The sequence below is a fragment of the Delphinus delphis genome, chromosome 1 (genome assembly GCF_949987515.2).
Source record: "Delphinus delphis chromosome 1, mDelDel1.2, whole genome shotgun sequence".
Taxonomy (NCBI): Eukaryota; Metazoa; Chordata; class Mammalia; order Artiodactyla; family Delphinidae; genus Delphinus; species Delphinus delphis.
In genome coordinates this window covers 211,816-239,201 of record NC_082683.1, presented here as the reverse complement: position 1 = coordinate 239,201, position 27,386 = coordinate 211,816, and the positions used below count along the sequence as shown (strand labels likewise).

Below are 27,386 nucleotides of genomic sequence, written 5' to 3'. Positions count from 1 at the left end.
GTACGGGCTCAGGGTGGGGCACCTCCTCAGAGGGGTGGGGCCTCCGTGCCAAGGAACCGGTTATGTGGGGTGAACTGGCTGGGGGAGGACAGCCTGCAGTACCCCCAGACCCTGCTGAGGCTGCCGCCTGGCCTGTGGCAACTGCTGTCACCAAACGTAATGACGCTTCATGCTGCGATGCCGGGGCACTGGTGACATCACAGTGATGTCACCGTGACTCACGGCGGTCACCGGCAGGAGGCAGCAACCCCTGAGCCTTCGTGACATGTCACTGCGAAGTCATCCCACCATCCCTCCTGGACTGACCAGCAAGTCAGGGTCAGGTCACCCCTGGGGGGCCTCCTGGGCTCCATGGGGTTACGTGGCCAGCGTCTTCCCAAGGCCCTGGCCTCCTCTGTCCGTCGTGAAGGTGAAGGGCGAGTCAGCCCCTTACCCGCCCTCCTCCAAGCAGGAGCCACGTGGCTGTCTGGGAAGGAGACCTGGGCCCCGTGAAGGGGCAGCAGGCAAGAGGGAGAACATCCCACTGCCTCCTGATGGCAGCTGTGGCTGGTGTGACGCTCCCAGGTGGCGGGCCGGCCTAGGGAGGATGGCTGGGGCTCATCCAGCACCCCGCCCCCCGCTCCCCTGGCCACAGGCTGAGGGTCACTTCCAGGCCCTGAGGGCCAGCACCAGGCAGCCCTGCAGGTTCAGGCCGTGGCTGGGGGACAAGCCTCCTCCTCGGGCCACGGCCACCACCCTTGCTCGGGCCCTCCAGTCTCCCGCAGCGCAGCCAGCTCAGGCCGGCTCTAGATCCAGAGTCCCAGCCCTCACCCAGCCAGGCCTGGCACCCACCCTCACACGACTGCCCGCAGATCGGGTGCGTGCCAACCAAATCGGCCGCCCACACTGGGACCTGTGTTCAAACCCACTTCACCTGACCCAGAGCCACACTCCTCCTGTGAGAGCCTGGGCCCCGCTGGCTGTCACCCCAGCCTCCGAGCCGCCTCTTCTGCACCGTGGCTGTTCTGTGTCATGTGCCCAGGGCCCACCCTGGCAGAGCCCCGACGTAAATAGTAACTGTTGTGGGCCATCGTCATCATCACCTTTATTTCTGCCCAGTGGCACGTCCAGGTAGGCCAGGGCTGGTGGGAGGGGTCTACAGAGCAGTGGTCCACATGGCCCAGGCAGACTGGGACACCCCAGGATGCTGAGCCCTGACTCAGCAGGTGAGGGGCTGGGGAGCGCAGGGTTACAACTTGAGCAGAAAGACCTTGAGCCAGGGACAGGTGGGACTTGGTGGGGGTGCCTGCAGATGGGCAGTGTCCTTCCCGGAATCTCTGGGTGATGCAAGAGAGGGACGGGGAGACAGCGACAGACAGACCTTGCAGGAAAGGGGCAATCGAGGTCACTCACAGGGGTCTCTGTTTGTCCCACAGCCCAGAACCATGTCATCAGGCCCGCAGGTGTGGCACACGGCCCCGCCGCCTGCCGGCAGGAGCAGCCCCACCGCCACAGTGCCCAGGTCCCGCGGCTCGGCCGGCAGCCCCAGGTCCCCCGGCAGCCCTGGATCAGAGAAGACGGCCTCCCCGCTGGAATGCTCCATCTGCTTCTCGGGCTACGACAACATCTTCAGGACACCCAAGGAGCTCTCCTGCACCCACGTCTTCTGCCTGGAGTGCCTTGCGCGGATGGCAGCCGCCCGGCCCGCAGGCCAGCCGGGTAGCGAGGTCGTGCCCTGCCCGTTCTGCCGGCGGCCCACAGCCGTGCCCATTGCCGGGGCCCCCGCGCTGCACACCAGCCGCCAGCTGCAGGCTCGGATGCCAGCACACCTGCGGCGGGAGGAGCCCGTGTGGCTGGAGGGCACCAAGCTGTGCTGCCGCCCGCCACCCTCTGCGCCTGGCCCTGCGGCGCCCGGCTTTGTGTACGTGGACGTGAGCCCGAGCAAGCCTGCCACGCCCGCAGCACCCGTGCCCACCCCGGGCCCTGCCCGCCGTCCGGGCTGCCTGGCCCGCTGCTGGGCCCGCCGCAGGGACTGGAGGCGCGCAGCAGTCATCGCCGTGCTGCTGCTCGCACTCTTCTGCGTGGTGCTCTGGCCCGTGCAGTGCGCGCTCAGGACCGGGAGCCTGCACTGCCTCCCCCGGCCACCCCCTGCCACTGCCCCCGCCGCCGCCACCTTCTCGCTCGGGTCCCTGGCTGACAACTAGGGTTACCGCCCCCACCCCCGGGATCCCAGAGGAGCCCCCTGGGATCTCTGAGGAACCCACACCCGGTTCGGCACACCTGCCCCCGCTCTCTGGGGCTGGTTCCTGTGGGGTGGACAAAATGGTCCCCCGAGCTCCCAGATCCCTGTGGGCCCCAGAGGCCGCCCCCCTAACTTCCATCTTGCAGATGGGAAGACCGAGGTCCAGGAGAGAGCTTGGCGAGGCCCCTTCCCCATACACACTGTGAATCGCACGCAAGACCAGCCCCTTGCTGAAAAGGGAGCGGGCTCGCCATCTTTCTTTTATTTTCACATTTCGCCCACGGCTCCTCCCTTCCCCAGGCAGGGCTGGCCCCTTCCCTCGGGTGGCCAGGGGGACAGAGGGCAGTGGCGGGGAGCCCAGCCCACCCTCCTGAACTGTACATTTTTAAATAAACTATTTTGTACTCGCAGTTGGTAAGGGGTCCTCACTCTCTGTGTCCTCTTTCCTGCACCATTAAGCCCCTCCCTCCAGAAAAACCCCCAGTCTGCCCCTTCTGCAAAGACCCTCAATCCAGAGGACACCCCCACTGGACTGCACTCCCAGCAGCACCTAGGGTGGATGGCCGCAGGTTCTAGGGCGTCCGACTGCTGTCCCCTCTGGGCTGTGGATGGGCTGCGGCGATTCTGGACTTGGCTGCCCCCGGGGGCCGTGAGGCTCTCCCAGGGAGATGGAGAGGGCCTGGGGCACCTGAGGCAGGCGGGACTGCTGTGGGGCCTTGGCCTGGTCCAGGGCCCTCCCCCCCAGCCCCCACCACGGTCACACCAGGCCGCCTCCCCCAGAAGTCACGGCCCCACAATCCCGCCTGGAGCCCTGACTGGAGGGCCGCAGGACCCCGTGGCCCCCGGGAACCGAAGTCCAAGTGTGCACGGAAGAGGGGCTGGTGACAACCAGCGTGTTCTGAAGACCCACAGACCTCAGGCTCCTCCAGCAGACCTTCCCGGGCCGGGCCAGGCCTGGCTGGTGAAGCGAGTGTCGCGAGGGCGGGCGGGAGTCCTGCCAGCCCCCACCCCTCCCCCACCCGGTTCTGCCCTCAGCCCCAGGAATCCTGCACTGCCAGCTTGGCATGGCAGAGAGGCCAGGCCGGTCTGGCTCGCACAGGTCCAGCCTCCTCACCCCTCACCCCAAAGCCCAGGATTTCCTGCTCTTACCAGCTGGGCCTCTGGCTCAGGGACACCCTGGGGAAGCTGGGCCCAGTCATGGGGACCCACATGCTCTCTTTCTCCAGGCCCCAACAAAGACGCAGAACTGAGAAGAAGGCATTTTACTGAGACCACAAAGCCACAGGGACATCCATGATGGGAGGGTGCAGCCGTGGACCACAGGCCAGTGACGTCACACCATCACAAACCAGCCAGGCACACATGGAGCCTCGCCCTCGTCTCCGTGGTCACACGAGCACGCCACATATTCTCTCATTCAACAAACACGTGTCCACTCGTGACAGCAACGTGACGGTCTGGCCTAGGCCTGGACACGGCAGGGACGGAGCCACTGCCTGGCCCACATCCTAGACCACGGCTGTGGGCAGGGCTGAGAAGCAGCTTGGAAGGGGTGGGGAGCATGCAGGATGCAGGGGAGAGGGGCACAAACGCTGGTGACCACGGACTGGCACTCACTTGCTGGTCACTCGTGTTCCACATACAGGCTGACACTCAAACGTGTGGCACACAAAAGGTCACACATCGTCACTGCGCCGTGCAGGTGGTCACTGGTGGCCTCCCACACTGAGACAAACCGCAGCCCTGCAGCCCTGCCTCCCCTCCTCCAGGAGGGGCAGGGACACCGGATCTCCTAACCTTCCCTCACCATTTCTGGACGTGCAGACCTGGTCAGGGAGGGTCTGAGCGGCAGACCCGGGACCCCCGCCCCCCAACCCCGCAACGCTCTGGGCTGGGCGCCGGTCTGCACAATCCTAAACACAGTCCTTTGGAGGAACGCGAGGGCCGGCCTTGCTGGGCTCCCGCCTTCTCGCACGGCTCCAGCCCCAATCGGGGCGCGCGCACTCGGGGCCCTCACGGCCAGAGGCGCAGCAGGTTCTCGTACACGTGGCCGGAGGCCTCCGGGGTGCTGCGGGCGGAGACGGGCTTCGGCTGGGGGCCACCTGCGATCCCGCCCCCTCGCCCCGGGCCCCGCCCCCACGCCCGGGCCACGCCCCCGAGGCCTCCCTGCCGGGACTCCGCCCCACCCCCACCCCCGGTGTCTGACGCCCCACTCACGCCGCCGGCGCCCGGGACGGCGCGGTTCCGGGGCTACAGCCGGGGTCGGCGGGCGAGGCGCCCGCCTTCAGGGAGTCGCGCTCCTCGGGCGACTCGCGCTGAGGGGAGGGGCCGCTGGTCACCATGGTGATGCCCCCGCAGGTTCCGCCCCGGCCCGGCCCTGCCCCCACCTGCTCGCGCAGGCGTAGCTGCTCGCCCCGGATGTACCGCTGCAGCGCCAGGTACACGAACTTGTACTGCGCCTCGGTCTGCACCATCCCCGAGCGCTGCCGCCGCACATGCTGGATCGTCTTGGGGACGTCGATGTCGCAGTCCAGCCCTGGGGACGAGCGAGCTCAGGGCGGGGCGGTGAGGCAGGGAGGAGGTGGGAGGGCCAGATGAAATAGGCGGGGCCGGCAACTGCAGGGGGCGGGGCTAGATGGAAGGGGAGGGGCCGGTACCGGGGCGGGGCTAGATGGGAGGGGGCGGGGCTCGATTGCGGGGCGGGGCCTGCCTGAGGTGGCTCACCCTGCCTGCGAATGACGTCCACCAGGATGTCAATCACAATGATTGTGCCGGTGCGTCCGATGCCGGCGCTGTGGGGACGGACCAGGAGGCCTGTGGCCAGTTGACGGGACAAAGCCGTGGCCCCTTCCCCGGTGGCACCTGTGCCGCTGGCCCCGCCCCGTCCCTGGTCGCACCTGCAGTGCACTACCATGGGTCCGGCCCCCGGCATGCCGCTCTGGGCCCGGTTCACCTCGTCCAGGAAGCCAAGGACGCCGGTGGGCTCGGCCGGGACTCCGTGGTCCGGCCAGCCGAAGTACTGGCAGTGCGCCACTGTGCGCGGTGACTCCTCCTGGGCAGGGCGGGCTGGTGAGCGCCAGCCGGGGGGTCTGGGCGGGTCCCAGGCGCTCCGCGCAGTGTCGAGGCTGACGCTGCTGTGACCCTCGGTGGGGAGGGGCCCAGGGACTGAACCGGGAGGAGGCAGGCTGTGGCACGGTGGGGTTTGCCAGAAGGAGTGACCAGCGGGGCCCGGACAGAGCAAGAGGGAGTGGGAGGAAAAGATGGGATTCAGGGCTTGGGGGACCCCCCAGATGGCCCCAGGAGGCTCAGGTGCCTGGGGAAAGGAAGAAAGATGGTCTGGGGGAGAGAGCAGCTTTCTGGGAAGTGAATTCGATTTGGGAAAGGCCAAATGCAGAGGCTGGCAGGACCCCCAGGTGCTTAGACAAAGGGAACTGGCCAGGAGGGATCTGTGCCTGGGAAAGGAATGGGCACCACCAGCGTACAAAGGAGGCCGAAGGTGCTGAGACGGCCCAGGGAGGGCTGGAGGGAGAGGTGCATGTGGGTGTGAGGCCGCCCTGGAGCCAGGCAACTGTGGCTGAGAACGTGCCCGACTGGAAACACTGCCCAGCAGAGCCCAGTCCAAGACTGTGCCCACTGGATTGAGGGACGTGCAAGCCACCAGGGCCAGCCCAGGGCCTCCTCACCCCAGCGCAGACCTGGGGACTTCCCGACCACTCTGACCCTGGCCCCACAGGTCTCGTTGCCCTCCAGGCTCACCTGGTCTGCCCGCCACACCTGCAGCTCCCTCACACAATAGCCCTGGGCCTGGTGCTCAGCAACGTTGCACACACGCAGGCGGCCATACGCTTGGCTGCCGTGCAGCTCTGGCCAGTATCGGAAACACTTGTTCTGGGAGGGTGGGGGCATGGCATCAGCCATACTGGAAGACCACCAGCACCCTTGCCCCTCTGCCCCGTGGGACACACACGGGGTCTCTTCAGTGCCCTCCCTGCTCCCCCAGCATCCCTAAGACTGAAGAAGCAAGGCTGGGCCAGCACCAGCACCGGTCCAGTGGGGCATGCGGCAGGCAGAGGGGAGGGACACGAGCCTGAGCCCTTACCCGGCCTCGCTCCACCTCTCTGGTGGTCATGACGATGACACGCGTGTTCTCCTGGTGCACCATGGCCCAGAAGGCAGCTGCCGTAGTTGGCAGACAGCCCTGGGTGGCGATGTACACCTTGCCTGGTCCGTGGCCTGGCTTCTCCTCTGGGTCACTCTGAAAGGAGGTGGGGTCAACTGCCTGCTGTTTCCAGGAATTAAAGTGCCAGAGGACCAATGCAAGTTGATGCAAATGATATGCAAAGTAGCCCAGTGGCTCACACGCAGTCCGCCGAGGGTGGGAGGGTCTTAGGACCAATATTTTGTCCAGCAGGCTCTGAGGACCCCTCTGAGGACCCCTTGTGGACTGCCACACCCTGAATATCCCCCTGAATATCTATTGTCTTGCCAAGGTCCACAGATCACTTCAGAGCTCCAGGCTCATTATTATGGGGGATGGGGTGACTGGTGTTTGATCCACGCGGGGCCACGCGTGCAGCTGGCCACCCACACCTCATGCACACTCACCCTGATGTAGTTGGCGTTGATGTAGTCGGCTCCAGGCGCGCTGTCCTCCACATCACGCAGGATGACACGGGTGGTATCAACTGGGAAGGGAAGATGCCGCTTAGGTCTCCAGGGCAGAGGGGATGCTCGTGGACCCCACCTGCTTCCTGGCCCGCTGACCCGTGGTGAGCAGAGACAAAGGACGAAGGGGCAAGAGGGGGCATCACACCACTGGTGGGGAATGACCCCTGCCTTCACCCTCCAGGACCCCTCTGCCAGATGGGCCCCTGAATGTGGTGAATGGAGCCCTGGCCCCCCATGTGGCCCCAGGCCCCGGCCTCACAGGGGAGGATGTTCTTGTATCGGTTCTTGGGCTTGTTCTCCAGCCGCTGGCCCTCTTTCCGGGGATACAGGAGCCGGCATTCCTGCTGCTGCAGCATCTGGGGGAAGTGGGGCTTTAGCCCGTGGCCCCAACCCTTCCCGGGAGCCCTCAACACCCACCCACACCCCCTGACCCACACCCCTCTGCTGGCCCTTGCCACAGCCCCAGAGGATGGGAGTTGGGGCAGGGGGGGGGCGGGGCGGAGCGGGCAGCAGTCCGGCACCTCGAACTCCTCCCAGAAGCCCTGCTTGGCCTTCTCGCTGGCATCCATGGCCTCGTTGAGCTCCCGCACACGGCTCTCAATGCTTGTGGCGCTGATTCTCGTGGTCTTGAGGGGCTGGCAGGGAGAGGCCCGCGTCCAAGCTTAGCAGGGTCCAGCGGACCCCACACTGCCCCGGCGCCCACACCCTTGCCCTCGGCCACCCGGCGCCAGCCTGGTGTCCTTTTTCCCGGGTGGGGCTGTGCCAGAATCCCTTGCCCCCCCAGGTGGAGAAGTCCACTCGGAGCCCAGGGTTCAGGTGCCCAGGGGCATACCTGCTGGAGGCGCACCACAGTCCCCGACCTCTCCACCAGAGGGTTCTTCCTGTAGCATTCCACCAGATCTCCCAGGGTGTCAAACCTCTCGCCGCCTCCCACATCGTACTTCCCATCCGGCTGTGGGGACGGCAGTGAGCGGCCGGTGGTGCCCCCTCCCCTGGGCACCCCCAACCCCGGCCACTGCCTCCTACCTGGAAGCGTATCATGACATGGGTGACGCGTGCCTGGCGGTCCGCCCTGTCCAGCTGCTGTGTGAGCACTGACAGCACGAAGTCCCCAGGTTTGCTCTGACTCTCCCGAACCAGGAAGCTGCCCGGACGCCCCTTCTGCATCAGCAGCTTCTCGGCCTCCTTGCCAGACAGGTGCCCGTGGTACCACCTGGCGCAGAACGGCACAGGTGAGACCAGGGGCCCCAGCCTGTCCAGGTGAGGGACACAGACCCACGTGTAGCCTAAGGCTCTGAGACACAGATACCGAGAGAGGCACAGACCCACCCAGACCTCGGGGGCCCAGGCAGCACCCGCACCCAGGCCAGCCTCCGTCAGCCCTGCCCACCTCTCCGACCCTCCTCCGACCCAGAAAGCAGCAGGAGGCAGGACAGGCGGGCCCTGCAGTGCCCCAGGGTGACCACCAGGTGGCAGCCTCGTCCTCAGCAAGGAGGAGCAGGATGGTCTCCCCAGGCCAGCCGCACCCTGCTTCCACGGCAGATGCAGCTGGCTCAGACCTCCGCAGTGCACATGGGGAAACCGAGGCTGGGGGAACCTGCTCTCCCCAAGTCACCACCCAGGAAGGCAGGGGGCAGGCTGGCTGCAGCCCTCCCACCCCGCACTCACCCCTGTGGCTGGTGCCTGGGACCTGGAAGAAACGAGGCCAGAACCCCGGGGGAAGGGGTGCAGTACGCTCCCTCAGCTTTGCCACAGTTGTGCCCAAGCCTGACCCTGAGTCCTGGGGGCAGAGGACACCCAGAGGCCATGCCCAGCGGCCCCTGCCCCCTCGGTCACTCGCACGCACACCTGAGCAGACACAGAAGCCTGGCTAGATGCAGACCCAGCTGCTTACCGTTCCGACGTGGGGTCCTGGCAGCTCAGCGGGTGCCAGAGCTCCACGGGGGCCCCGCCACGCTCTCGGAGCAGCGCCCCGCGCTGGCCTGTGTAGTGCTGCACCAGCTCGGCCAGCGTCGCGAACTTCTCCCCTCCGTACAGGTCATAGTAGTCGCCTGTGTTCTGGATCTTGATGTGGGTCACCTCATCGTGGCGCCTGGAAGGGCCGGTGCGCCAGCCGCCGTTGGGGGTTGCTGCTCCCATCACCACCCTCAGCTTCCCGAACAGTGCCTGGGGTTTTCCTGCCCTGAGATCTCGGCCTCTGCTGTCCCCCTGCCACGAACAGCACGGCCAAGGCCAGGCCCCTCCCCTCTGCAGCTCCCCGTGTCCAGCCAGTGTCCGGGCCCCACCCTGGGTGGCGGGCACCCCACCCCCACTGCCCATGGGGCAGCCAAGATCGGGCTTGTCGACCACAGGCCTGACTCTCCCTTGGCCTGGAGGCCGAGGCTGGGGCAGCCTCTCCGGACAGACTCTGCCTCATTCCAGACCACCTGCCCAGGGGCTCCAGAGGATGGGGGACTGGGGCCCCGAGACTGCTTCCCCAGGTGTCCCAGTGTGGCCTGGGAGGCCCCAGGAGAGAATGTCTGTGTCTCCAAGGTGAGGGAGGTCCATCCTGAGGGCTAACCTCATCCCGCCTGCTGCCCAGGTTTAGTAGAAAACCCGGAAGGATCTGGAGCCCTTTGGGCAGACCCCTCCCCAGACCCCAGACTGACCCGCCTCACCCAGGGTGGATGGACACGGATCCGGCTGTCCACTCTGCTGGTCGTGACTCCTCCTGCCCATGCTCCCCACACATTGGCCCTTTCAGGTCTCCGGCGAGACCCCCAGTGTGCGGCATCCCCAGGAGATGGGGGCACGATCCCAGCCATTGAGGCCCCTCAGAGGGTGGGAGGGAGGCCCTGCCGAAGCCCACCTCACAGAGCCCTCCCTGAAGGCCTCTCTAAGTGGCCCCCTCCTGCCCAGAGGCCACCTGGCCAGGATTGCCAGACTCCCCCCCAAGATCTCGCCCCCAGCAAGGGTCCTCACTGCCCACCCCCTCTGGAAGGACTGGGGAGCCTGATCCCCAGCTGTGCCCCCAGCTGAGGGTGTTCCGACCCCTTGAAGTCTTGCGGGACCTCGGGGCCTGTCCACACCCGGCAGCACCACCCACCCACCTGACGGATAGCGTGAAGCCCCCCGGGCGGCTCTTGCTGGGTCTTGCCAGGAAGCTCCCGTGCCGGCCCTTGGACAGGAGCAGCCGCTCCGCCTCAGCCCCGCCGGTGTTGGGATGAAACCACCTGGAACGAGGACAGCAAGTTGGTGACGAGAGAGCCAGGAACACTGGGCAGTCCTGACCACACCCACAATGCCTGCTGGGGCTGCCCTGCGCTCACCACCGTCCTTGAGCCGTGGCCACAGGGTCTGGGGTCCGTGGGGAAGGAGGGGGCGTTGGGGGGGACCGGGGACACAGGTGGGCAGACACTGAACCACAGTGGCAGGTGGGGAGGGCAGACCCCCTCCAGAGCCCCCACAAGGACACCAGCAGGAACCTCAGCTCAAGCCCTCGGCCGTCTCTCCCACCGCCCACCGGGCGCCCCAGCTCAGCCGAAGGCACTCGGGACCCCCCACGGCCACCCAGGGCTCCCTTCCTCCCCTTACAGCCCAGCAGCAGACCCTGGTGGCCCACCCCCCCCACCTTCACCGCCCCTCCCGGTCCTGGCCACCACCCTCTCCCGAGGGACCCCAGCATGGCACGCCAGTCACTGGGTCAGCACCCCCGGAACGAGAGCACAGCCCACAGGCCCATCACCCCCGAGAGCGCCCCCCACCCCGTTGCCGCCTGCCAGTCCCGGCCCCTCACCCCACCAGGCCGTGCGCCTCAGGGCCTCTGCGCCAGCTGTTCTCCGCTCCCGGCCCACATCGAGTGACAGGGGACCCTCTCCCCTCACTCTGCGCCACCTATCCTGCCTTATTTTTCTTCCCAGTATTGGCACCTTCTTGACATGTGCTACATATTTACTGGCTTGTAGTCTATCTCCTTGATTTTAAGCCCCACAAGGGCAGTGTGTACGGCAGGGTTGACAACAGAGCCTGGGCATTAACAAACATCCTTGAATTCAGAAGTGAGCGACCTATGAATGGGTGGTGGGTGCTGGGCGAGCCCAGAGAGTCACCATCTGTTCTGCTGGGGGTCCAGGCTGAGAGGGACTCAACCCCACCCCCGCCACTGCCACCGCTCTGGGACTGACCTTCACAGCCTCCCGCACGAGATGGGGGGACAGGGCAGGGGGACCTCATCAGGACTGCACATGAGCCCACGGCTGAGATCATGACTGCTGTTAACTTTACCCCGGTGGCTTCTGTCTCCGTGTGTCTCCCCCATTAGGGCAGGAATTTCTGGGGCTGGGATTAAATCATGCTCGTGCGGTGGCCCCAGAGCGTCTCAGAGCAGGGTCCCTGCACGATCCCCCAGAGGGACACTGTGACACAGTATCTGGCCTTCCATTGGCAACACTGTGTCTCCCAAAGGTCACTGCAGGAAGGGCTTGGGATCTCTGGTTCAGAGGTGTGTCCCTGGTTCACCGTGCAGGTGACACACGGTGTTGGGGGTAGTCCTGCCCCATCCTGCATCCAGTGGGAAACCAGGGCCCCCAACTCCAGCTCTGCTGCCTTGCGACCCCCCCAGGCCCCGCCCAGTTGTTCGCAGTCATAACCCGGGCACAAATGGGGTGGGGCTGCTGTGCCCTGGGCAGACCCTGCCCCGCCCCACAGTTGACCCACTGAGATCTTTCTGGAATGGGAATCAGATCACATCTCTTGCGTAAAGCCGGCCTGCACGCCTCCTCCGGTCCTCCTGCCGCTCCCTTGCCTCTCCTTGGCCCCTTCGTCCCTGCCGTCAGCTCCTTCCTGAACCCTCCAAGGAGTCACTGTGCTCAGTCTACATCGCGCTGTCTGACGCACAGCCCATGGCAGGTGTGGGGTGTGCAGGTGAATGGATTAAAATTCAGCAGAATCATAATCCCAGTTCCTGGGTCACAGTGGCCACGTTTCACTGCTGAAAGCCACGTGTGGCCACTGGAGGCTGTCGACTGCGGGTGGGAAAGAAATATTTCCACCATCACAGAAAGTTGTGGCCTGTGCTGGTCCACACTGCCCATCTTCGCCTGAGTCACCACAGACCTGTTTCCCTGGGCTCTCAGGGTCTCCCCCAGCCTCCCAGGGCCAGTGGTCAGGCCTCCTTCCAGAAGCACGTACTCCACACGGGAGTTCTCTACACTCCCCTGGTTTCCCACCTCAGCCGGCCTGGGTCCTCTCCCTTCTTCTGACCCCGCGGTGCTGGAGCCCCACCACCTGTGCCCTACACGTGTCTCCATGTCCACGCACTGTCTACATCTCCAGCCCCACCTGGGCTCTGAGCTTCAAGCTCATAGACACAACTCTTTCCAGTATCTCTGTCTGAAAGGTAACAGCATCTCTATCTTAACGTTTGCAAAATTCGAAACTCCTGAGAGGGCCCCGTTCTATGCAGTCCTCGCTCAGTGAAGGAGGTCACCGCCCGCCCATCACTCAGGTCCCTGCCCTCAACTCCCCAGCACTCTCCCAACGCTGTGCCCTCTTATCCTGACTTCCAAACACCCCAGAACCAACCACTTCTCCCACCACCCTGGGACCAGTGCCCACCGGCTCTTGCCTGGACGGCAGTATCGACTCCAGGTCTCCAGGCCTCATGCTTCACCCTCAGCAGAGCCATGGCAGACAGAGGGGTTCTCAGAAAATGCACATCAGAGCCGTTTAAACCTTGCCAGTGGTCCTGCGTGGCTCTCAGGATGCTCACACACACCTCAAGGACCCCCCACTAGAAAGCCCCTCCCCCTGTTGGCCATCTCTCTGTTCACTGACGTCACTCCGCATCTGGCCGCCTCCAGCCGGCCCTACGGGGCACGGCTCACGCTCCCTCCCTGACCATCCCGCGGCCCCTGCCATCAACGCTGCAGCTGCATCACTGGCCCACCTTCCACGTGTGGCACCTGCAACAGCAGACGGGCACGTACAGGCTTCTGCGTTTACCTGTCTCCCGTGTCTTCATCACCAGACATGAGCCCCGGGGGAGGACAGGCTCCGTTCTGACCTCCATGGCTCCCCAGGGTCCATGTACTGGTTCAGAGAGGCCCAGAAGCTCAGGTGACCTGCACAGGGCCACCCAGAGCGCCTATCCAGCTCGCCCCGGGGGGAAGGAGGGCTACCACCAGCCAGGCGCTTCCGGGGCACTTTCTGGGCCTGGGGTCTCAAGCTCCCTCCCGCGCTGGCTCTAGAGGAGTGGGACCTGGGGGCTATTTGGTCGAGTGGTTTAGCAGATGAAGCTGCCAGGGAAGGCTTCCAGGGGGAGGAGCTGCCACATGATGACCTCCGGGGCCAATCACAGGACAGCAGGCGAGGCCACCAGGAAAAGGGCGAAGGCCTCGTGCCGTCAGAGACGCGGCAGTGTGTGTGTGGGGGACACTGGAACCCAAAGGAAGGCCTCCGACCCCCCCACCCTGGGGCCACCCACTCTGCTGAACCACATCCTGTGCCCAGATGCCGCCTCCCCCAGTCCCAGCAGCCTCAGACGCCAGTCCAAGATGGGCGATGCCCAGAGTGTGGGACCAGGGGCAGAGGGTGGAGGCCCAGCATCAAAGCCACAGAGCAAGGTGAAGGGCATATTGTTTGTCCTTTCTGGGACTCTCGCTCATACTCTCCGTCCCTCTCTCCTCCCCGAAAGCTGCCCCGGGTCTATTGGGTGGAAATCTCCAGGGGTGGGGTATCCTGAGAGGCCACAGCAGCTCACACCACAGCAGCTGCAACCCCAGGCCAAGGTAGGCCTCACTCCCCCGACCAGGCCTAGCGGTGGAGCCAGGTGTCCGCAGGCTGGCGCAGCCGGCGGCCCCAGGCTGAGGGGCGGGACGAGGTGGGGAGGCTGCAGTCCCGTCTCCAGTCTCCACACCAGGGTCACTTCTGTGCCAAAGGGCTCCCTGCTCGGTGGCAGGTCGGTGACTCAGCTCTGCCCTGGTCACATGGTCAGGCAGGCCTGGGAGAGGGGCAGGTGAGGTGGGCAGGGCACGCTGGGCTCCCCATGGGTCTAACAGCCTGGGCCTGCCAAGGCCAAGCTGAGCCCAGTCAGTGCCCCGGAGTCCGAGAACAGCCCAGCCTGAACCCACTGGCCACTGTCTGGTCCAGCTTGCTGTGTGGCCTTGGTGTCCCAGCTGTGGATGGTACAGCTCCAACCCTGGGACCCTGGGAGACCCACGAATGGCCTGTCGACACGCTTACACACACGGTACAGGGGCTGGACACACCTGCAGGGAAGACATTGTCATGATGGTGGGAGATACACAGACAAGTGGGGAGGGTCCCAGGCTGGGACTCCAGGGCTGGGGACCCCAGAGCACAGTCAGTGTTCTTCTCCATCTCCTTGCCCCCAGCCCCTCCTGGTCCCAGAGGAACCTCAACCAAGGCCTGTCCTGTCTATGCAGAACCGAACTAACCAGAGACACGCTTTCCTCTCCAATCTGGAACAGAGGGGAGCTCGAGGGTGTTCAGCAGCTCCCTATAGGACCCGGCTCCTTCCCGAGCACCAATATCAACACATCAAGCAGCAGCAGTAGGCAGGACTTGTGCCCAGCCCTGCCCACAGCACCGGAGTCCTGGGGCGAGTGGTGCCGATGACGGTGCCCGTTGACCCACAAACCACAGGGCGAAGGGGAGGCGCCACAGGGTGGGGGCAGGTGTAGGGGGATGGGCTTCGCTTGGGACTTGGTTGGGCCTGCCCAGGCCCGATAGGGGCGTGGGCAGGGACCCGGGGGCCAGAGGAGGGACCGTCCACAAGGCCATCACAGGGCGGGGCAGGGAGGGTTGGCGAGGGCAGGCAGAGCCGCACCGGGGCTTTCCCAGGCTGGCCCAGGGTCACATGCACATGACGCGGACATGACCTTTTCTGAGCACCAGAACTTGCCTGGGGGACAAGAAGGAGCGAGGCCAGTGGAGCCCGAGGGTTGGTTCCAGGCAGAGCCCAAAACATCCTCCTGCCTGAGCTCCAGCTGGATGTTAAGCCTGGGAATCGCAGGGCTCTGGGGCTGACAGGTTCCTGGAGACCCAACCCACTTGCACTATCCCGAGCCTAAGAGGGCCTTCGACCCTGCCGGAGGCCACCGTGCCAGGATCACCACACCCCTTGTAGGGATTCTGGAGCCCTCACTGCTGACGCACTGCCCTGGCCCCGCAGATCAGATCTTGTCCGGCCCCCTCACTGATCTAGGGAGTCACTCGGGGTCTTAGGGCGACCCTCCCTGTGACCTCCAGCCTCACCAAACCCCAGAGGGGCTGTTCCGGATGTGCCAGGAAGTGGCGACAGGCGTCTCACAACTGTGGCTCGCCACAGATGTCCACATCCAGCTGGGGTCTGAGCTCACAGGAGTGTGTGCACACCCGGGGGGGGGCAGTCTGGTGGAAAGGGCAGGAAAGGCAAGTCCCGTCTTCCCTCTTCATGGAGGCCAGAAGCTGGCTTGACTTGAGCCCCGTCCCGGCTCTCACGCACACCCCTGCCAGGGAGCTCACCCCTAAACTTGGTCCTTAGGAGGGTCGGGTCGGGGTGGGGGATGAGCCTGTCAAGGGAGGGCTGATTCTTGCAGGTCAAGGGGCCACAACTAGAGGGGGAGACCAGAGCCTCCAGGATGGCCCCAGTTACAGGACTGGGGAAACGGGGGGCCCCACCAGGTGTAACACATCTCTGGTGGCCCAAAGGGAGCCTGGAACAAAGCAAGGAGTCCAGGGGAGTGAGAGAGGGTCTGTTACTGACCTGACACGTGCTGCCCACTCTAGGCTCCAGCCACTGCCACCCAAGAGCACCATCCATTCCCTAGAGTCAGGGTACCTCTGAACCCCCACCCAGACCCAGCCCCCGATCGGAAAGAGTCCTATCCACCCGCAGGGGTGAGGCTGGGCCTCGATGGCCCGGGACGCGTGGAAGGGGGCAGGTGTCAGAAGGTCGGGCCTGAGCGCCACCGGTCGGGAGCAGGAGACGTCCCGGGGAGCATCTCGCCCGCACCCCCTGTCCCCGCCCATCGGCCGGAACCGCACGTGGTGGGGTCCCGGCTTCTGGCCACCGGGAGGCCGGGCTCACCTGCGCGAGGTCATGTCTGCTGGGCTCAGGGTGCTCCGGCCGCACGGAGGAGGCCCCGCCTACCTCGAGGATCCGCCCACCGGAGCTCCGCCCACCTTAGAGGTCCCGCCCCTCCCGAGCTCCCTTAAAAGGAGCCGCGCCCTCAGGTCTCGCTACGGTACTGGGAGGTTGCACCAGTTCTCCAGGGCGCCGGGCTTCAGGACGAGGGGCTCACGCCACATCACGGGCTCGGAGGGCGAAGGCGCCAGGCGGCCCTGGTCCGAGAGGCGCGTTAAGTGATTATGTGTCCTGTTCGTCTGGGTGCTTTCCTTCCAAGAACCTTTCGAGCTCCGCCTCCGTCCTGGGGGAGGAGGGGCTGCACTCCCCTCACCCTGGGTGGAGGGGCTCGGAGCTAGAGAAGCGGGTGGAACAGGTCCCACCGGCCCCGCGTCCCGGAGGGGGACCACAGAGGGGCGGAGGTGGGAGCCCACGTGATAACCAGCTCTTCCCTCTTAGCCGTCCCAGCTTGGGCTGCCGGCTCCCCTTCTCCCCACCTCTGCCACCCGCCTAGTCGCCACACTTCCTAAGTGATGCTGACACCCACTTGACCTCAGGGCCTTTGCTCCTGCTACAAGTGCCCCCACCAGGCCGGCTTTCCCTAGGGCCCGCTGGCCAATCGCCTGGGCTCCTAACCTGGGGATCCCGTTAGGATCGTCAGGGCCTGCCCAGCGCCACGCCGCGCCCCCCCCCCCCCCCCCCCGCCCACCTTTCCAGGAGTGGTACAGCACCAGCTTGGAACCTTCTGCTGCTCGCAAGCCCTGATCCCAAATCACCACCACCAGTGCCGAGCGCAGGCTGGAGTGCCCCTCGCCCTCCTTGGCTTTTCCCCTTCCTCACCGTCCTGGCAACCTGGAGGGTCCTGCACCCTCAGCACTGGTTGCCCCGAGAGCCCCTCCTTCTGGAAGCATCAGCTCCCAGAGCACCCTCTCCTGGTCCCCCCACCGTGGGGGTCTCTTCTCCCCTCACTCAGCCGAGCCCACCCTCCCTCACGTGCCCGGCCTCAGCCCAGCTTCCCCTCTGCTTGGTAGCCCACGGCCTCCTGGACTCCACTCAGGCGGCCTCAGCCCCTCAACCCAGCCACTCCAGACGCAGCAGGGGGCCTGCCCAGGTGCCCCTGCTCCTCAGTCAGTGCCTCCCCCTCCCTGTGTCCAGCCCACACCGGCCCACCAGGGTCCCCTTCCCTCAGGCCTCATCTCCACCCCATCCTGGCTCCCCCAGAGGCCCTCCTTGCCCTTAGTACCGCCAGCCCGCTCTCCTCGCAGCCCCTCTTCCCATCCTGTGCTCACAGACACCCGGACGTAGGCTGATACATGTGCAGACGCATACACACATGCACACGTGGCGGGGGCTGCAGCCTGCCCACAAGGCCCGCCATCCCTAAGGAGGCGACCTGGGGTGCAGGCCTCACGGGCCCACCCGGCCAGCCCCTTGCACAACAGTGTGCGCACTCGCCGCTCAGGGTCTCCTCGCCAAAAGCAGCCCCCACCCCAGCACAGGACCCCCTCCTCCATCCAGAGCCACCTAAGAGAGCCTGAAGCCTGCATGCCACCATGAAGCTCAGCGAGGAGCTCCCGGGACAGGAACTGGCCGGGTGGGCGAGCGCAGGGCCAGGCGGGGTTGAGCGCTGTGGTGTTGGTGTGGACAGACGCAAGCACCTCTTGCAAGTGTTCAGACTTTATTTCACGGTGATTGACACAAACACAAATTGGAGTTAGTAACAGGACTTCTGAGGCTCCTGCAGCCTCTGAGCCTGACAGCCTGGCTGGGCTGGGGGAGGGGCTGGGGGAGGGGCTGCCACCCCCGCCAGGACAGGTGAGGGCGGCTGGGGGGACGGGACCAGATGAGACCTAACGTTGCAGTTTAAGGCGTCTCTGGCTTTGCAGCCGTCTCTGCCACCCCGCACCTGCCCCTTGGTGTTGCCTAGACGCCCAGCCCGCCCCCGGTCACTCCTGGATAAGGACAACCCCTCCTCACACCACAACTGGACAGCTTTGCTGTGCGGCGTCCTCAGCTGCCCTCGGGCCAGGACAGGAAAGACAACAGCCCTGCCACCCCAGCTGTCGAATAAAATCAGTACATAAAGACTCTGCGGTTGGTGGCCAGGCCTGGACGTGCATCCTCAGGAGGGGATGCTGGCCCCCCCCGGCAGGCAGGCAGTGACGTCCACCACATCACAAGTGGCCCCACGCCCTCTCAGGGCTCCTCGTGGGGCCTTGGGGGGAGGAGGGGGGACACAGCCATGTCCAGGGTGGCTGGGTGGATGGGCAGGGCCAGCTGCGGGCCAGGGTGCCCTGGACAGGCCTGCGCCCGGCCTCTGCTCTCCAGTGCCCTGGGACAGGTGGACTCAGCTGGAGGGAGGGGCACAGCATGGCGTCAACAGTGACATTGTTTCACAGGACTGGCACAGGAGGCCTGGGCTCGGCGGGCCCTGGTGAGGCTGGTCCCGCCCAGCATAGGCAGGGAGGAGGGGCGGCTCAGATGGGAACCCAGAGAGGCCCCGTGGGGCTTGCACAGAGGAAGGGCACCCTAAACCCTACAGTGCCTACCTGCTCTGGGGACACAGGCCTCGCCAGATGGAACATGGGCAATGTATGTACGCGGGGCCTCCGACAGGCTGGGGAACACAGGGGCCAGCACGAGTGGATACTTGGGGAAGGCACAGCCTGAGAGGCCAGGACACGGTGTCCCAAGGCAGAGGGGCACGTCCCAAGGCTGCTGAGTGCGCCAAGCCCTCCATGTGCAGCATTCCTCCCCCAACCCCTTGGAGTCCCTTGGCACCAAGTCTGTCTCTGCAGCGCGCCTGCCTGGACGGGAGGGAGGCCGGGCCAGCAGTCCCTCCGGCTGACACATAGGCAAGAAAATCATATCAAAAAAGCAACAAGTTTACAAAAATAGAAAATAATTACAGCAGGGTGGGTCGTGGCTGCATTGTGGCTCACGGGGCAGGACAGGGCCGAAGGTCCGGCTTGGTGACGGCATCCTCCAGCAGGTTCAGCGGGCGCCGACCCACCACCACGTCCCGCAGGCAGCCCACGAAGCCCGTGCCGTAGGCCTTGGGCAGGGCCTGGCCCACAGGCAGCTTCTCTAGGCCACCTGCAGGAAGACAGAGGAAAGGTCACCGGGCTCAGTGACAGGCAGGCCGGACACTGGCGGGCAGAGGGCCCCACTGCATCTGAATGACCAGGTGAGTTACCTGCAGCCCGCCAGTGCCCGGGGGTGACCAGGGGACCAGCAGACGAGCTCCAGCCTCCTGGCCCCACACCACCCAGGGCACAGCAGGGGCTAAGACAGGAGGGGAGAGGGCCCCACCCCAGCCAGCCCATCTGCTGTCCTGGATAGCACTGACACGGGTGCCACTCTTCGTTGTCAGCTCCAGGGGATGGGACCTGTCCCTCAGAGACCCTTCGCTGTCCCTCCCCTGGCTTCCCCCCCACCAATCACTCACCCAACCACAGGGCTCCATCTGTGTCCAGCTGCGTGGCACCCAGTGGGGAGGAACCAGTCACAGGGGCCTCATTGCCCACCTGAAGGGAGCCTTCCCTCTGTTCCCTGGGGGCGTGGTGGGTGGGGTGAGGCCATCAGGTGGCTCCAGGTCCTGGTCCCTCCATCCCTTTCGCCCCAACACCACACCCTGGGGACCGTCACCAAGTGTCACCCCTGGGGGCCAGGATGGAGTGGCACTGACCCCAGGAGAGCACGAGATGGCCAAGGGCAGGGGGACCTCCTGTGGGTCAAGCTTTGCTGGAGGGGACGGCCAAGGCTCAGACCAGAGGGACATGTCCCCAGCCGGCGTCTGGGTAGAGCGGGGAAACCCCTTTCAGATCAGGGGTTCCCTGGCCATCACTGCTTCTCCTGTACCCTCTCATCCCTCCTCCCGCGCTGGCAGTGACCTCAGGTCGGGCCACCAGCCCTCCTCGCCCTCCTCCCCCTAACAAACTCCTACCCTAGCCACGAGTGGCCAGGCATGCCCTGGCCGGGCAAGTCCAGGCAGCGCCCGCTGCTATTCTCGGTGGCCCCAGGCTCCCTGCTGACCTGTGTGCCCTGACCCGCAACCAGCGGTTAGTGCTGACTGGTACGGTGGAGCGCAGCACCATGGGCTGGGAGCCCAGGTCGTAAGCCAGTTGCAGGCGCCCGTCCACGATGGCCAGTGCGATGTAGTCGGCCCGCTCTGTGGCTTTGCCACTCCACAGCACCAACCCCTGCGTGGCCTCGGTGCGCAGGCTCAGCTCAAAGTAGTTGCTCTGTAGCGCCTTCTCGCTGGTGGGCAGAGGGCTGGTCAGGACCTCTTGGGAGGGTGGTGGGGACGGGGTAGGGGTGGTAGGAAGGTGAGGGGCATGACTACACAGGCCATGAGGGCTAGTGGTGCCACCGGGGCAGCTGGTGGACACCACCAGTGGGACAGATGGGCCGAGAGATGGATGGTGGGTGGTGGGGCCAGACGGGCAATCAGAGGAGTGAGGTGGACAGACACAGGGACAGCTCGGCAGAGAGATGCTCAGAGAGATGGGAAGGCAACAGGCAGACGGCAGGGGCCAGGGGCCGCTGCTCACCTGGGAAGGGCCCTGGAATCCGGAGTTTCAGGGCTTAGATGCAGGAAGAGAGGGAGGCAGGTGAGCAGGGGCACAGACAGGCTGTAGTGTGGGGTGGGGCGGGACCCAGCAGCAGCCCCTCCCCACACCCCGTCTCCACCAGTGGAAGGCAGGCGGAGCAAGCATCCACGGAAGACACACAGGACCCTGGGGTGTCGGCTCCACCCACCACAGAGCCCTGGCCATGACACATGCAACACACATGGGCAGACACAGAGCTGGTAGGCACGGCCCAGGCCAGGTGCAGAGGAAACAGCTGGGGCACGGGCGACACGGAACGAAGACCGAGGGCCCCTGGTCGGGAGAGACCCCCGGATGGCCCCCCGTACACGTGGGTGTGCGCACACATGGGAGCACATGGACTCGTGTGCACACTGAGACACACGTGCTCGTGTATGCACACAGACACGTGGGCACGAATGTGCACGTTTGCAAGTGTGCGCACGCGCGCACGCTGTGCCGGTGCCACGCGGCGAGGGGAGTAGTTGCAGGGGGCATTCTACTGGGATGGGAAGGGGCGGCTCCCCACTTTCAAGCGGGGAAACGGAGCCCCGGCAGCACCAACAGCTCCCCCGAAGCCCCGTCCTCCTCCACTGGGGATGGAAAGTTCTGCCCTCGCCCACCCTTGGGATGTGCTGCCCGGTGGGTGGGGAGCAGAGGATGGTGACAGTGAGGGTGGAGGCGGAGCTACTTACGCTGGGATCTCATTGGTCAGTTCGCTTGGAATCAAAGAGACAGAGACAGTGAGAAGGAAGGAGGGTGGAGGAGGGGCGGAGGTGGGCACAGAGCCGGGGGCCGGAGTGGAGGGTCCCGCAGCTAGCCCTGTGCAGCTGCGCAGACAGGACCAGAGAGCGGAGGGCGGAGGGGCGCCTGGCTCCGGAGGGCACACTACCTCTCCGCCACGGCGTTGAGGTACTCGATGTAGGTCCGTCCGTCAAAGGCCAGCGTGTCCAAGTCCCCGGCCGACTTCTCAATCAGGCCTGAGAGACAGCGGGGTGAGTGCGGTCTCGGGCAGGCTCCCCCCGCCCCGTCCAGCCTTGGCCCTGTGCCAGAAGCGCTCACCCTTCTCGCAGTGCAGCCCTGAGAAGCCCCCAGGACACAGGCACTCGTAGGAGGCCTCCCGAGGGAGACAGGAGGCCCCGTTGAGGCAAGGGTGACCCCCGGCCTGGGTACAAGGGTGGTCTGCAAAGGACGAGACACCCACCGCCCGCACCACGTGCTCCCGGGTCAGCAGCTGGCGGCCGTTCAGGGAGACCTGGGGACGGGAGCGAGAGCCTCTGTCCAGCCTGCCCGGGCGGCCCCCATCCCAGGAGGACAGAAGCCCCTCTGGGATGGGCCCTTCCTCGAGACTGTGCCAGGGCGCCGCCCCCGCCCCACGCACCAGCTGGATAGCACCATCCAGGCCAGAGGACACGGCGGCTGCCCGGGCCAGCTTGCTGAAGTCAGGGGCCCCCCCCACGTAGAGCGGCTCCTTCAGGTTGAGGACGGTGTGCGGCACCTGGGGGGAGGTGCAGCGGGCTGAGGGGTGTGGAGCCCACCCACCGGGCAGGAACAGCTCGAGCCCCAGACCAGGGCCCGCCCGCGGTGATGACCCACCCCGCGCCCTCCAGCCTGCTGGAAGCAGCGTTCATCACAGACACGGCCACACGGGCTTAGTGGGGGCGGAGCTACGCTAGGGGCGGAGGCGGCAGAAGAGGAAGGAGGCAGGATGAGAGGAGACGGTACCTTGCGGGATTTCTGGCATCCGAAGAGCGGAGAGCGGAGAGCGGAGAGCGGAGAGCGAGCGGGGTGGGGTTGCAGAGCGAGGGCCAGGGAGCAGTGAGAGCAGAGAGGAGACACAGACAGAGGCCCAGGGCAGAGGAGAGAAAACAGTCCAGTGAGCTCAGGCTATGGGGCGGGGCCGCGCGCCTCCCGGGAGGGGGAGGGCGGCGGCGAGCAGGGGGGCAGCCCTGGAGACACTCGCTCAGCTCACCGGGGACTCCCCCAGCACACGGGGCCCATCGTTGACCCGCATGGCTCCTTTGCGTCCGTTTCGCTCCAGAGAGACCCTGGTCCAGGCGCCCAGGGCCACTGGCTCCTTGCTCCTGGAGGGGGGGTGGGGCGCCGTGAGCGCACTGGGCTTCTGCCGGCCTGCCCGGCAGGGGCCTGAGGCCAGCCCCCTGCACCCCGCGCGGCCCACCTGATGACCGCTGCCCCCTTGCCCAAGTCGTAGCGGAACTCCAGGACACGGTCGTGAAGTGCCAGCGACACGAAGTCGCCCTTGCCGTCTGTCTTCTGTCCGTTGTAGAGGAGCAGGCCGCTGGGACCCCGGGCCAGGAACACCACCTCCAGCGCCATCTTCTCCCTGGGGTCACATGAGGGCAGGCAGGGGTGTCTCGATGCCCCCTCACCCCATGGCTGGATGGGGTTGGGGGCCGCTTCCCCTCATCGACCCCTCTGCCCAACTGACCCCAGGTCCCGCTCAAAGGTGTGCAGGCCTTTCAGCTCCAGGTACGAGAAGCTGCTGAAGTCGGCCAGGAGAGGCTGGCTGTTCTCGCGCTCTGAGACTGCGAGGACAGGAGACGATCACACAGGGTGCCGGGCCCTGACCCCAGAGCCCCAGAGCCCCCACCGCCCTCCCTGCCCTGAGCACCGCTGTCCCCACCTGTCTGGCAGAGGCTGCCCTCCCGGCCCCGAGGGCACTCGCACTTGGCCTCGCCCTGGGGCAGCACGCGGCAGGGGGCTGCCCCATGGCAGGGGTTCGGCTGACAAGGGTCCTTCTCGTCAGCACAGGTCGGGCCTGGAGGGAGGCAGGTTGGGGTCCCGGGAGGCCTGAGTCCCAAGCACAGACACACAAGTCCCCCCAGCACCCGGCCCAGGGCCCGCCCTCACCAAAGCGGCCGGGTGGGCACCGACAGTGGAACATGCCGGCCTCCAGGGCCTGGCACGGGGCCCCGCCGAGGCAGGGGTTAGGCACACAGGGGTGGTCCCCGCACTCGCCCACTCCAGAGCTTCGGGTCGCAGACCCCTGCCAGTCACTCAGCTCCAGCTGCTGGTTGTTGACGTCCAGCAAGCGGATGCAGCCCCTAAGCCCGACACCGACAGAGGTCCGCTCGAGCACCCTGCCACCGAGATGAGAGGGTCAGGGGCCACAGGCCAGAGACCAGAGCTGTCTGTCCTCTCTCACAACCAGCTGTGCCACTGGCGTCCCTCAGTCAGCCGGGGTCGTGAGTCAGGGCTGCTACCCGTCCCCGACCCCTCTTTTGGTCCTCACAAGATGGACAGTCAACCCACAGAATCAGGAGGCGGGTTGGGCTGAGTCAAGGGTCGGGACTGAGGGTCAGGGCCAGCCCAGCCCCTCCCTGGTGATGACACGGCAGCTTGGTCCTCAGCATCAGGACAGAATCAGGATCACGGTCAAGGGCTGGGGCTGAGGCCAGCGTCACAGCCGTGGTCCACACCCACACTTCCAACCCCTTTGCTATCCACAGGGAGCTTGGACCTCCTGGATGCCACCCCAAGAGTCAGGGATCAGGGCCAAGGTCGGGGGTCTGCGGTCGGGGCCACACCACCCTCCTCCATGCTCACACGGAAGCCTGGTCCTCCGGGACGCCACCCACAAAAAGGTCCATGTCCAGGTTGAGACCGTCAGTGCCACTGGGGCTCTGGCCCAGGACAGGGGTCTCACCGTCCACCGAGAGAGTGCCCTGGCGCCAGTGCCGAGACAGCTCCAGGTGATGCCACCGGCCGGGCTGCACGGGCACTGAGCTGGTCAGCACCGCGGGCCCCGAACCTGTGTCGAACCTGGGGGGCGGGAACAGGCGCTTGGGACAGCCAAACGGAGCCAGGACCACGGGCTGGCCCTGCCCTCCAACCCCCACCCTCGTCCCTGACCCCCCCAACCGCCCGCCACCCACCTGAGCTGCACGCGGCCCCCCAGCAGCGCCAGTGCCAGGAAGTCCTTGCCCCGGGCATTGCCGTTATACAGCAGCAGACCCTGGGGCTCCAGCGCCCGGAATTCAAGCGCCAGACGCAGGGTGTGGTAGGCACGGAGGGTGGGGAAGGCCAGGAAGGAGTGGCCCCCGAAGGCCGGCACGGAGGGGCGTGGTGCTGCAGGAGACGGAGGGGCAGTGGAGGGCACAGAGGACCCGGCTGCCCGGGCTCTGACTGCCGGTCCGAAACCCCCAACCCTGTCCCCAGCGCTGGGCCAGGGAGTCCAACCGGCCGCTCACCCCAGCCTGGCCCCCCTGCCCGGCCCCCCACTCCCGGCGGCCCGGCCCTCCCCAACCTGGCCCCCTCTGCCTCCCTGCCCCTCCCCCGCGTGGATGACCTTACCCTGCTCGCAGACAGCGCCCCCCCTGCCCGCTGTGCAGCGGCAGGTGAAGTCTCCACCTGAGCCCTGGTCCTGGCAGGTCCCCCCGTGGAGGCAGGGCTGGGAGTCACAGGGCCTTGGGGGCTGCAGGATGCCTGGCGGCGAGGGCCGGTGTGCAGGCATACGGCTAGGGGCAGGGGTGGAGGGTTGGCGCGCGGTGAAGGGCACTGTGATCCTGCTGACGGGCCGGCTTGTGTGACTGGGATAGAGGGCCCGAGGGGTCACAGCTGAAGGTGGCAGGTGGGCCACAGTGGTGGCTCTGGCCGTGGCTGCAGCAGGGGTGGCTCCCGTGAAGAACGCAGGAAACCAGTCTGGGGGTAGGGGAAGCTGTCAGGATCCGCAAGGAGCAGGGATCCCAAGCGCAGTGCGCGGCGTGGGGGACGGAGGGTGGGGACAAGCTGTGGCTGGCGGCCGGACCAGGCTCTCACCGAAGTCCATGAACCGCACGTGTTCCTGCAGAGGCCGCCTCACGCCCAGTGACCGGCGCCTGGATGCCTGGATCTGCCGGACCAGGGCCTGGCACACATCGGGTGCCCTGAAGGCTGTGGCTGGTGGAGGAGGGACCCTGAGCATGGTGGAGGCCAGGGCAGCCCCCCACTTCCCGGAGGGCCTGGGGTGGGGGCTCACTGGGGTCGAAGTGCACATCCACGATGGCTCGGACGGAGTCGCCGGGCCCCAAGTCCCGCAGGCGGACACTTCGAAAGTCCTTCTTAAGGTCCGAGTTCCGGAAGAGATCATCCAGCTGCGGGTGGAGAGTGAGTTAGGGCTCCGGGAAGCTGCCCAGGCTGGACTGTTGGGCCCTCCTTCCGCCCCCACAGCGCTTCTCTGGGTCTGTCCTGGGAAAAAGGCCAGTGGCTGGGTAGGGGCTGCCACCCTGGCCACGGCCCCACACTTACCGCGCTCTCGATGCTCCTGGCCGTCTCCCCAAACAGCTCGGACTTGGGGTCGGCCATCTCCGGCGTGTAGAACAGCTCCTGCCCCTCGACCCCCTCGAGCTCCAGCACACCCTGGAACACCTTGGTGGCTGCGGGGGAGGGAGCAGTGAGGTCCTGCCCGGCACCTGCCTGGCCTCTGGGCCAGCCGTGGGCACAGGCCCCAGCAGTGAGCCACGCGGGGTGCAGGGCGGGTGGCGGTTAGTCAGATGGTCATGAGGTTAGTGCGGACCCCGGGGCAGGGCTGGCATCGGTTACCAGACAGACTCCTCGGAGCAGTGCCCCAGGCCGGCTTGCACAGGAAAAACAGGTTAGCCACGGGGTCCTGGGCACCCACGCGTGTGCGGGGGCCGAGAACACACGTTACGTGTGCATGTACTGAACCCCCAAGACCGCTTGCACATGTGTGCTCAAATCAGAAGATCACAAAGCCTGGGTGCCCACCTGCTGGACAGGCCTGCGGCCGGGAGGAGAGACAGCATCTCTGGATGTGTCCAGGCCATTCCACACGCTCCACCCAGGCCCCCGGCCACCCACTCACCAGGACAGTTGGAGCCCTCTGCGTCCAGTGAGGGTGTCTTGCCATCTGAGCAGCAGCCCATAGGCGAGTTGTAGCAGGACGCCCTCTCCATGGGTGGCCCGGGGGTCCCAGCGCTGTCTCTCTCAGGGGGCTCGAGTCCTGGGGAGGTGCCGTCTGAGCCCAGCCCCAGATGCAGCCCTCCTGGGCCCTGCCCCCACGTCCCGGAGCCTGTGCTCACCTCCTGAGCCAGCCGCACTGGCCTCCAAGTCACCACTCAGCTCCTCGTCGCCGCTCCCATCGGCGCTGCCAGATTCGCCAAAGGCAGATGTGGCGAGGCTGGCTGCCGGGGAGGGGGCCGTGGGAGGCATGGTCAGCACAGGCCTTGCAGCGGTCCTGGGGACGCTGGCAGCGGTCCAAGGTTGCGATGCGGGTCGAGCGGTGCTGCTGGGAGCCGGGGGGAGGGCGCCGGGTGGAGGCAGCAGCACCTTGCTCAGGTCAAGCCCTGAGGGGGCCACAGAGGCAGATGTCGGACGGGGGCCGGAAGTGATGTCTTCTGTAAGGAGAGGAGATTCCAGGTGGCGGGGCCGGTGGTCAGAGCAGGGTCAGGCCTTCCTGGTCAGTCTGGGGCAGTGGGTGAGGCCTTACCCTGGCAAGGGCCGAGGCTCTGGATAGAGATGTCCAAGCCCTGGCGGCAGGCGATGGTCCTCAGCTGGCACTCGTCGCCGTAGGTGACTCCATCTGACCCACAGACCTGGGGCACAGGACACGGATGCTGGGGGGAGGCCCCTCCGCACCCCTCCACCCTCCACACTACCCATCCCTCACCTTGGTAGCATTGGCCCCTGGACAGGCGGGTGTTGGGCATACGCAGTGGGCGGAGCCAGCCTCCTCCACGCAGGACGCCCCGAACTCACAAGGCATCTCAGCACAGGTCTTGGGTGCCGGGGAGTCTGGGGCACAGACACGGGAGAGCCCACTGGCTCAGGAAACCCCGTC

The 27,386-nt window shown here is 66.1% G+C and overlaps 2 protein-coding genes across 4 annotated transcripts in view; both read right to left on the bottom strand.

Moving 5' to 3' along the window:
• Window positions 1-1,070: 1,070 nt before the first annotated feature.
• LOC132425974 (tyrosine-protein phosphatase non-receptor type 11-like) lies at window positions 1,071-15,973 on the bottom strand. The gene is made up of 14 exons (XM_060012540.1): window positions 15,960-15,973; window positions 9,979-10,101; window positions 8,784-8,981; window positions 7,916-8,102; window positions 7,722-7,841; window positions 7,411-7,524; window positions 7,149-7,245; window positions 6,827-6,906; window positions 6,321-6,476; window positions 5,978-6,109; window positions 5,119-5,273; window positions 4,946-5,013; window positions 4,439-4,757; window positions 1,071-1,808 (listed from the first exon to the last, which is right to left on the bottom strand). The coding sequence occupies exons 1-14, from the start codon at window positions 15,971-15,973 to the stop codon at window positions 1,595-1,597; spliced, it is 1,977 nt and encodes a 658-aa protein (XP_059868523.1). The 3' UTR covers window positions 1,071-1,594.
• A 1,683-nt stretch (window positions 15,974-17,656) lies between these two features.
• Window positions 17,657-27,386, bottom strand: part of AGRN (agrin) — a 32,560-nt gene continuing 22,830 nt past the window's right edge. Inside the window, exons 16-38 of one of the 3 annotated variants that reach the window (XM_060012466.1) lie at window positions 27,216-27,340; window positions 27,036-27,141; window positions 26,629-26,943; window positions 26,412-26,549; window positions 25,835-25,962; window positions 25,566-25,680; window positions 25,367-25,486; window positions 24,902-25,249; window positions 24,484-24,676; window positions 24,155-24,370; window positions 23,459-23,688; window positions 23,232-23,366; window positions 23,037-23,133; window positions 22,767-22,931; window positions 22,560-22,671; window positions 21,969-22,085; window positions 21,650-21,842; window positions 21,480-21,567; window positions 21,283-21,306; window positions 20,549-20,581; window positions 20,031-20,255; window positions 19,444-19,547; window positions 17,657-19,091 (exon numbers count right to left, since the gene is read on the bottom strand). In XM_060012466.1, coding sequence (XP_059868449.1) covers window positions 18,934-19,091; window positions 19,444-19,547; window positions 20,031-20,255; window positions 20,549-20,581; window positions 21,283-21,306; window positions 21,480-21,567; window positions 21,650-21,842; window positions 21,969-22,085; window positions 22,560-22,671; window positions 22,767-22,931; window positions 23,037-23,133; window positions 23,232-23,366; window positions 23,459-23,688; window positions 24,155-24,370; window positions 24,484-24,676; window positions 24,902-25,249; window positions 25,367-25,486; window positions 25,566-25,680; window positions 25,835-25,962; window positions 26,412-26,549; window positions 26,629-26,943; window positions 27,036-27,141; window positions 27,216-27,340 — 3,485 coding nt within the window. In that variant the 3' untranslated portion in view covers window positions 17,657-18,933. The remainder of the gene's footprint in view (window positions 19,092-19,443; window positions 19,548-20,030; window positions 20,256-20,548; window positions 20,582-21,282; window positions 21,307-21,479; window positions 21,568-21,649; window positions 21,843-21,968; window positions 22,086-22,559; window positions 22,672-22,766; window positions 22,932-23,036; window positions 23,134-23,231; window positions 23,367-23,458; window positions 23,689-24,154; window positions 24,371-24,483; window positions 24,677-24,901; window positions 25,250-25,366; window positions 25,487-25,565; window positions 25,681-25,834; window positions 25,963-26,411; window positions 26,550-26,628; window positions 26,944-27,035; window positions 27,142-27,215; window positions 27,341-27,386) is intronic. The other 2 variants (XM_060012470.1, XM_060012477.1) reach the window with 2 other exon arrangements.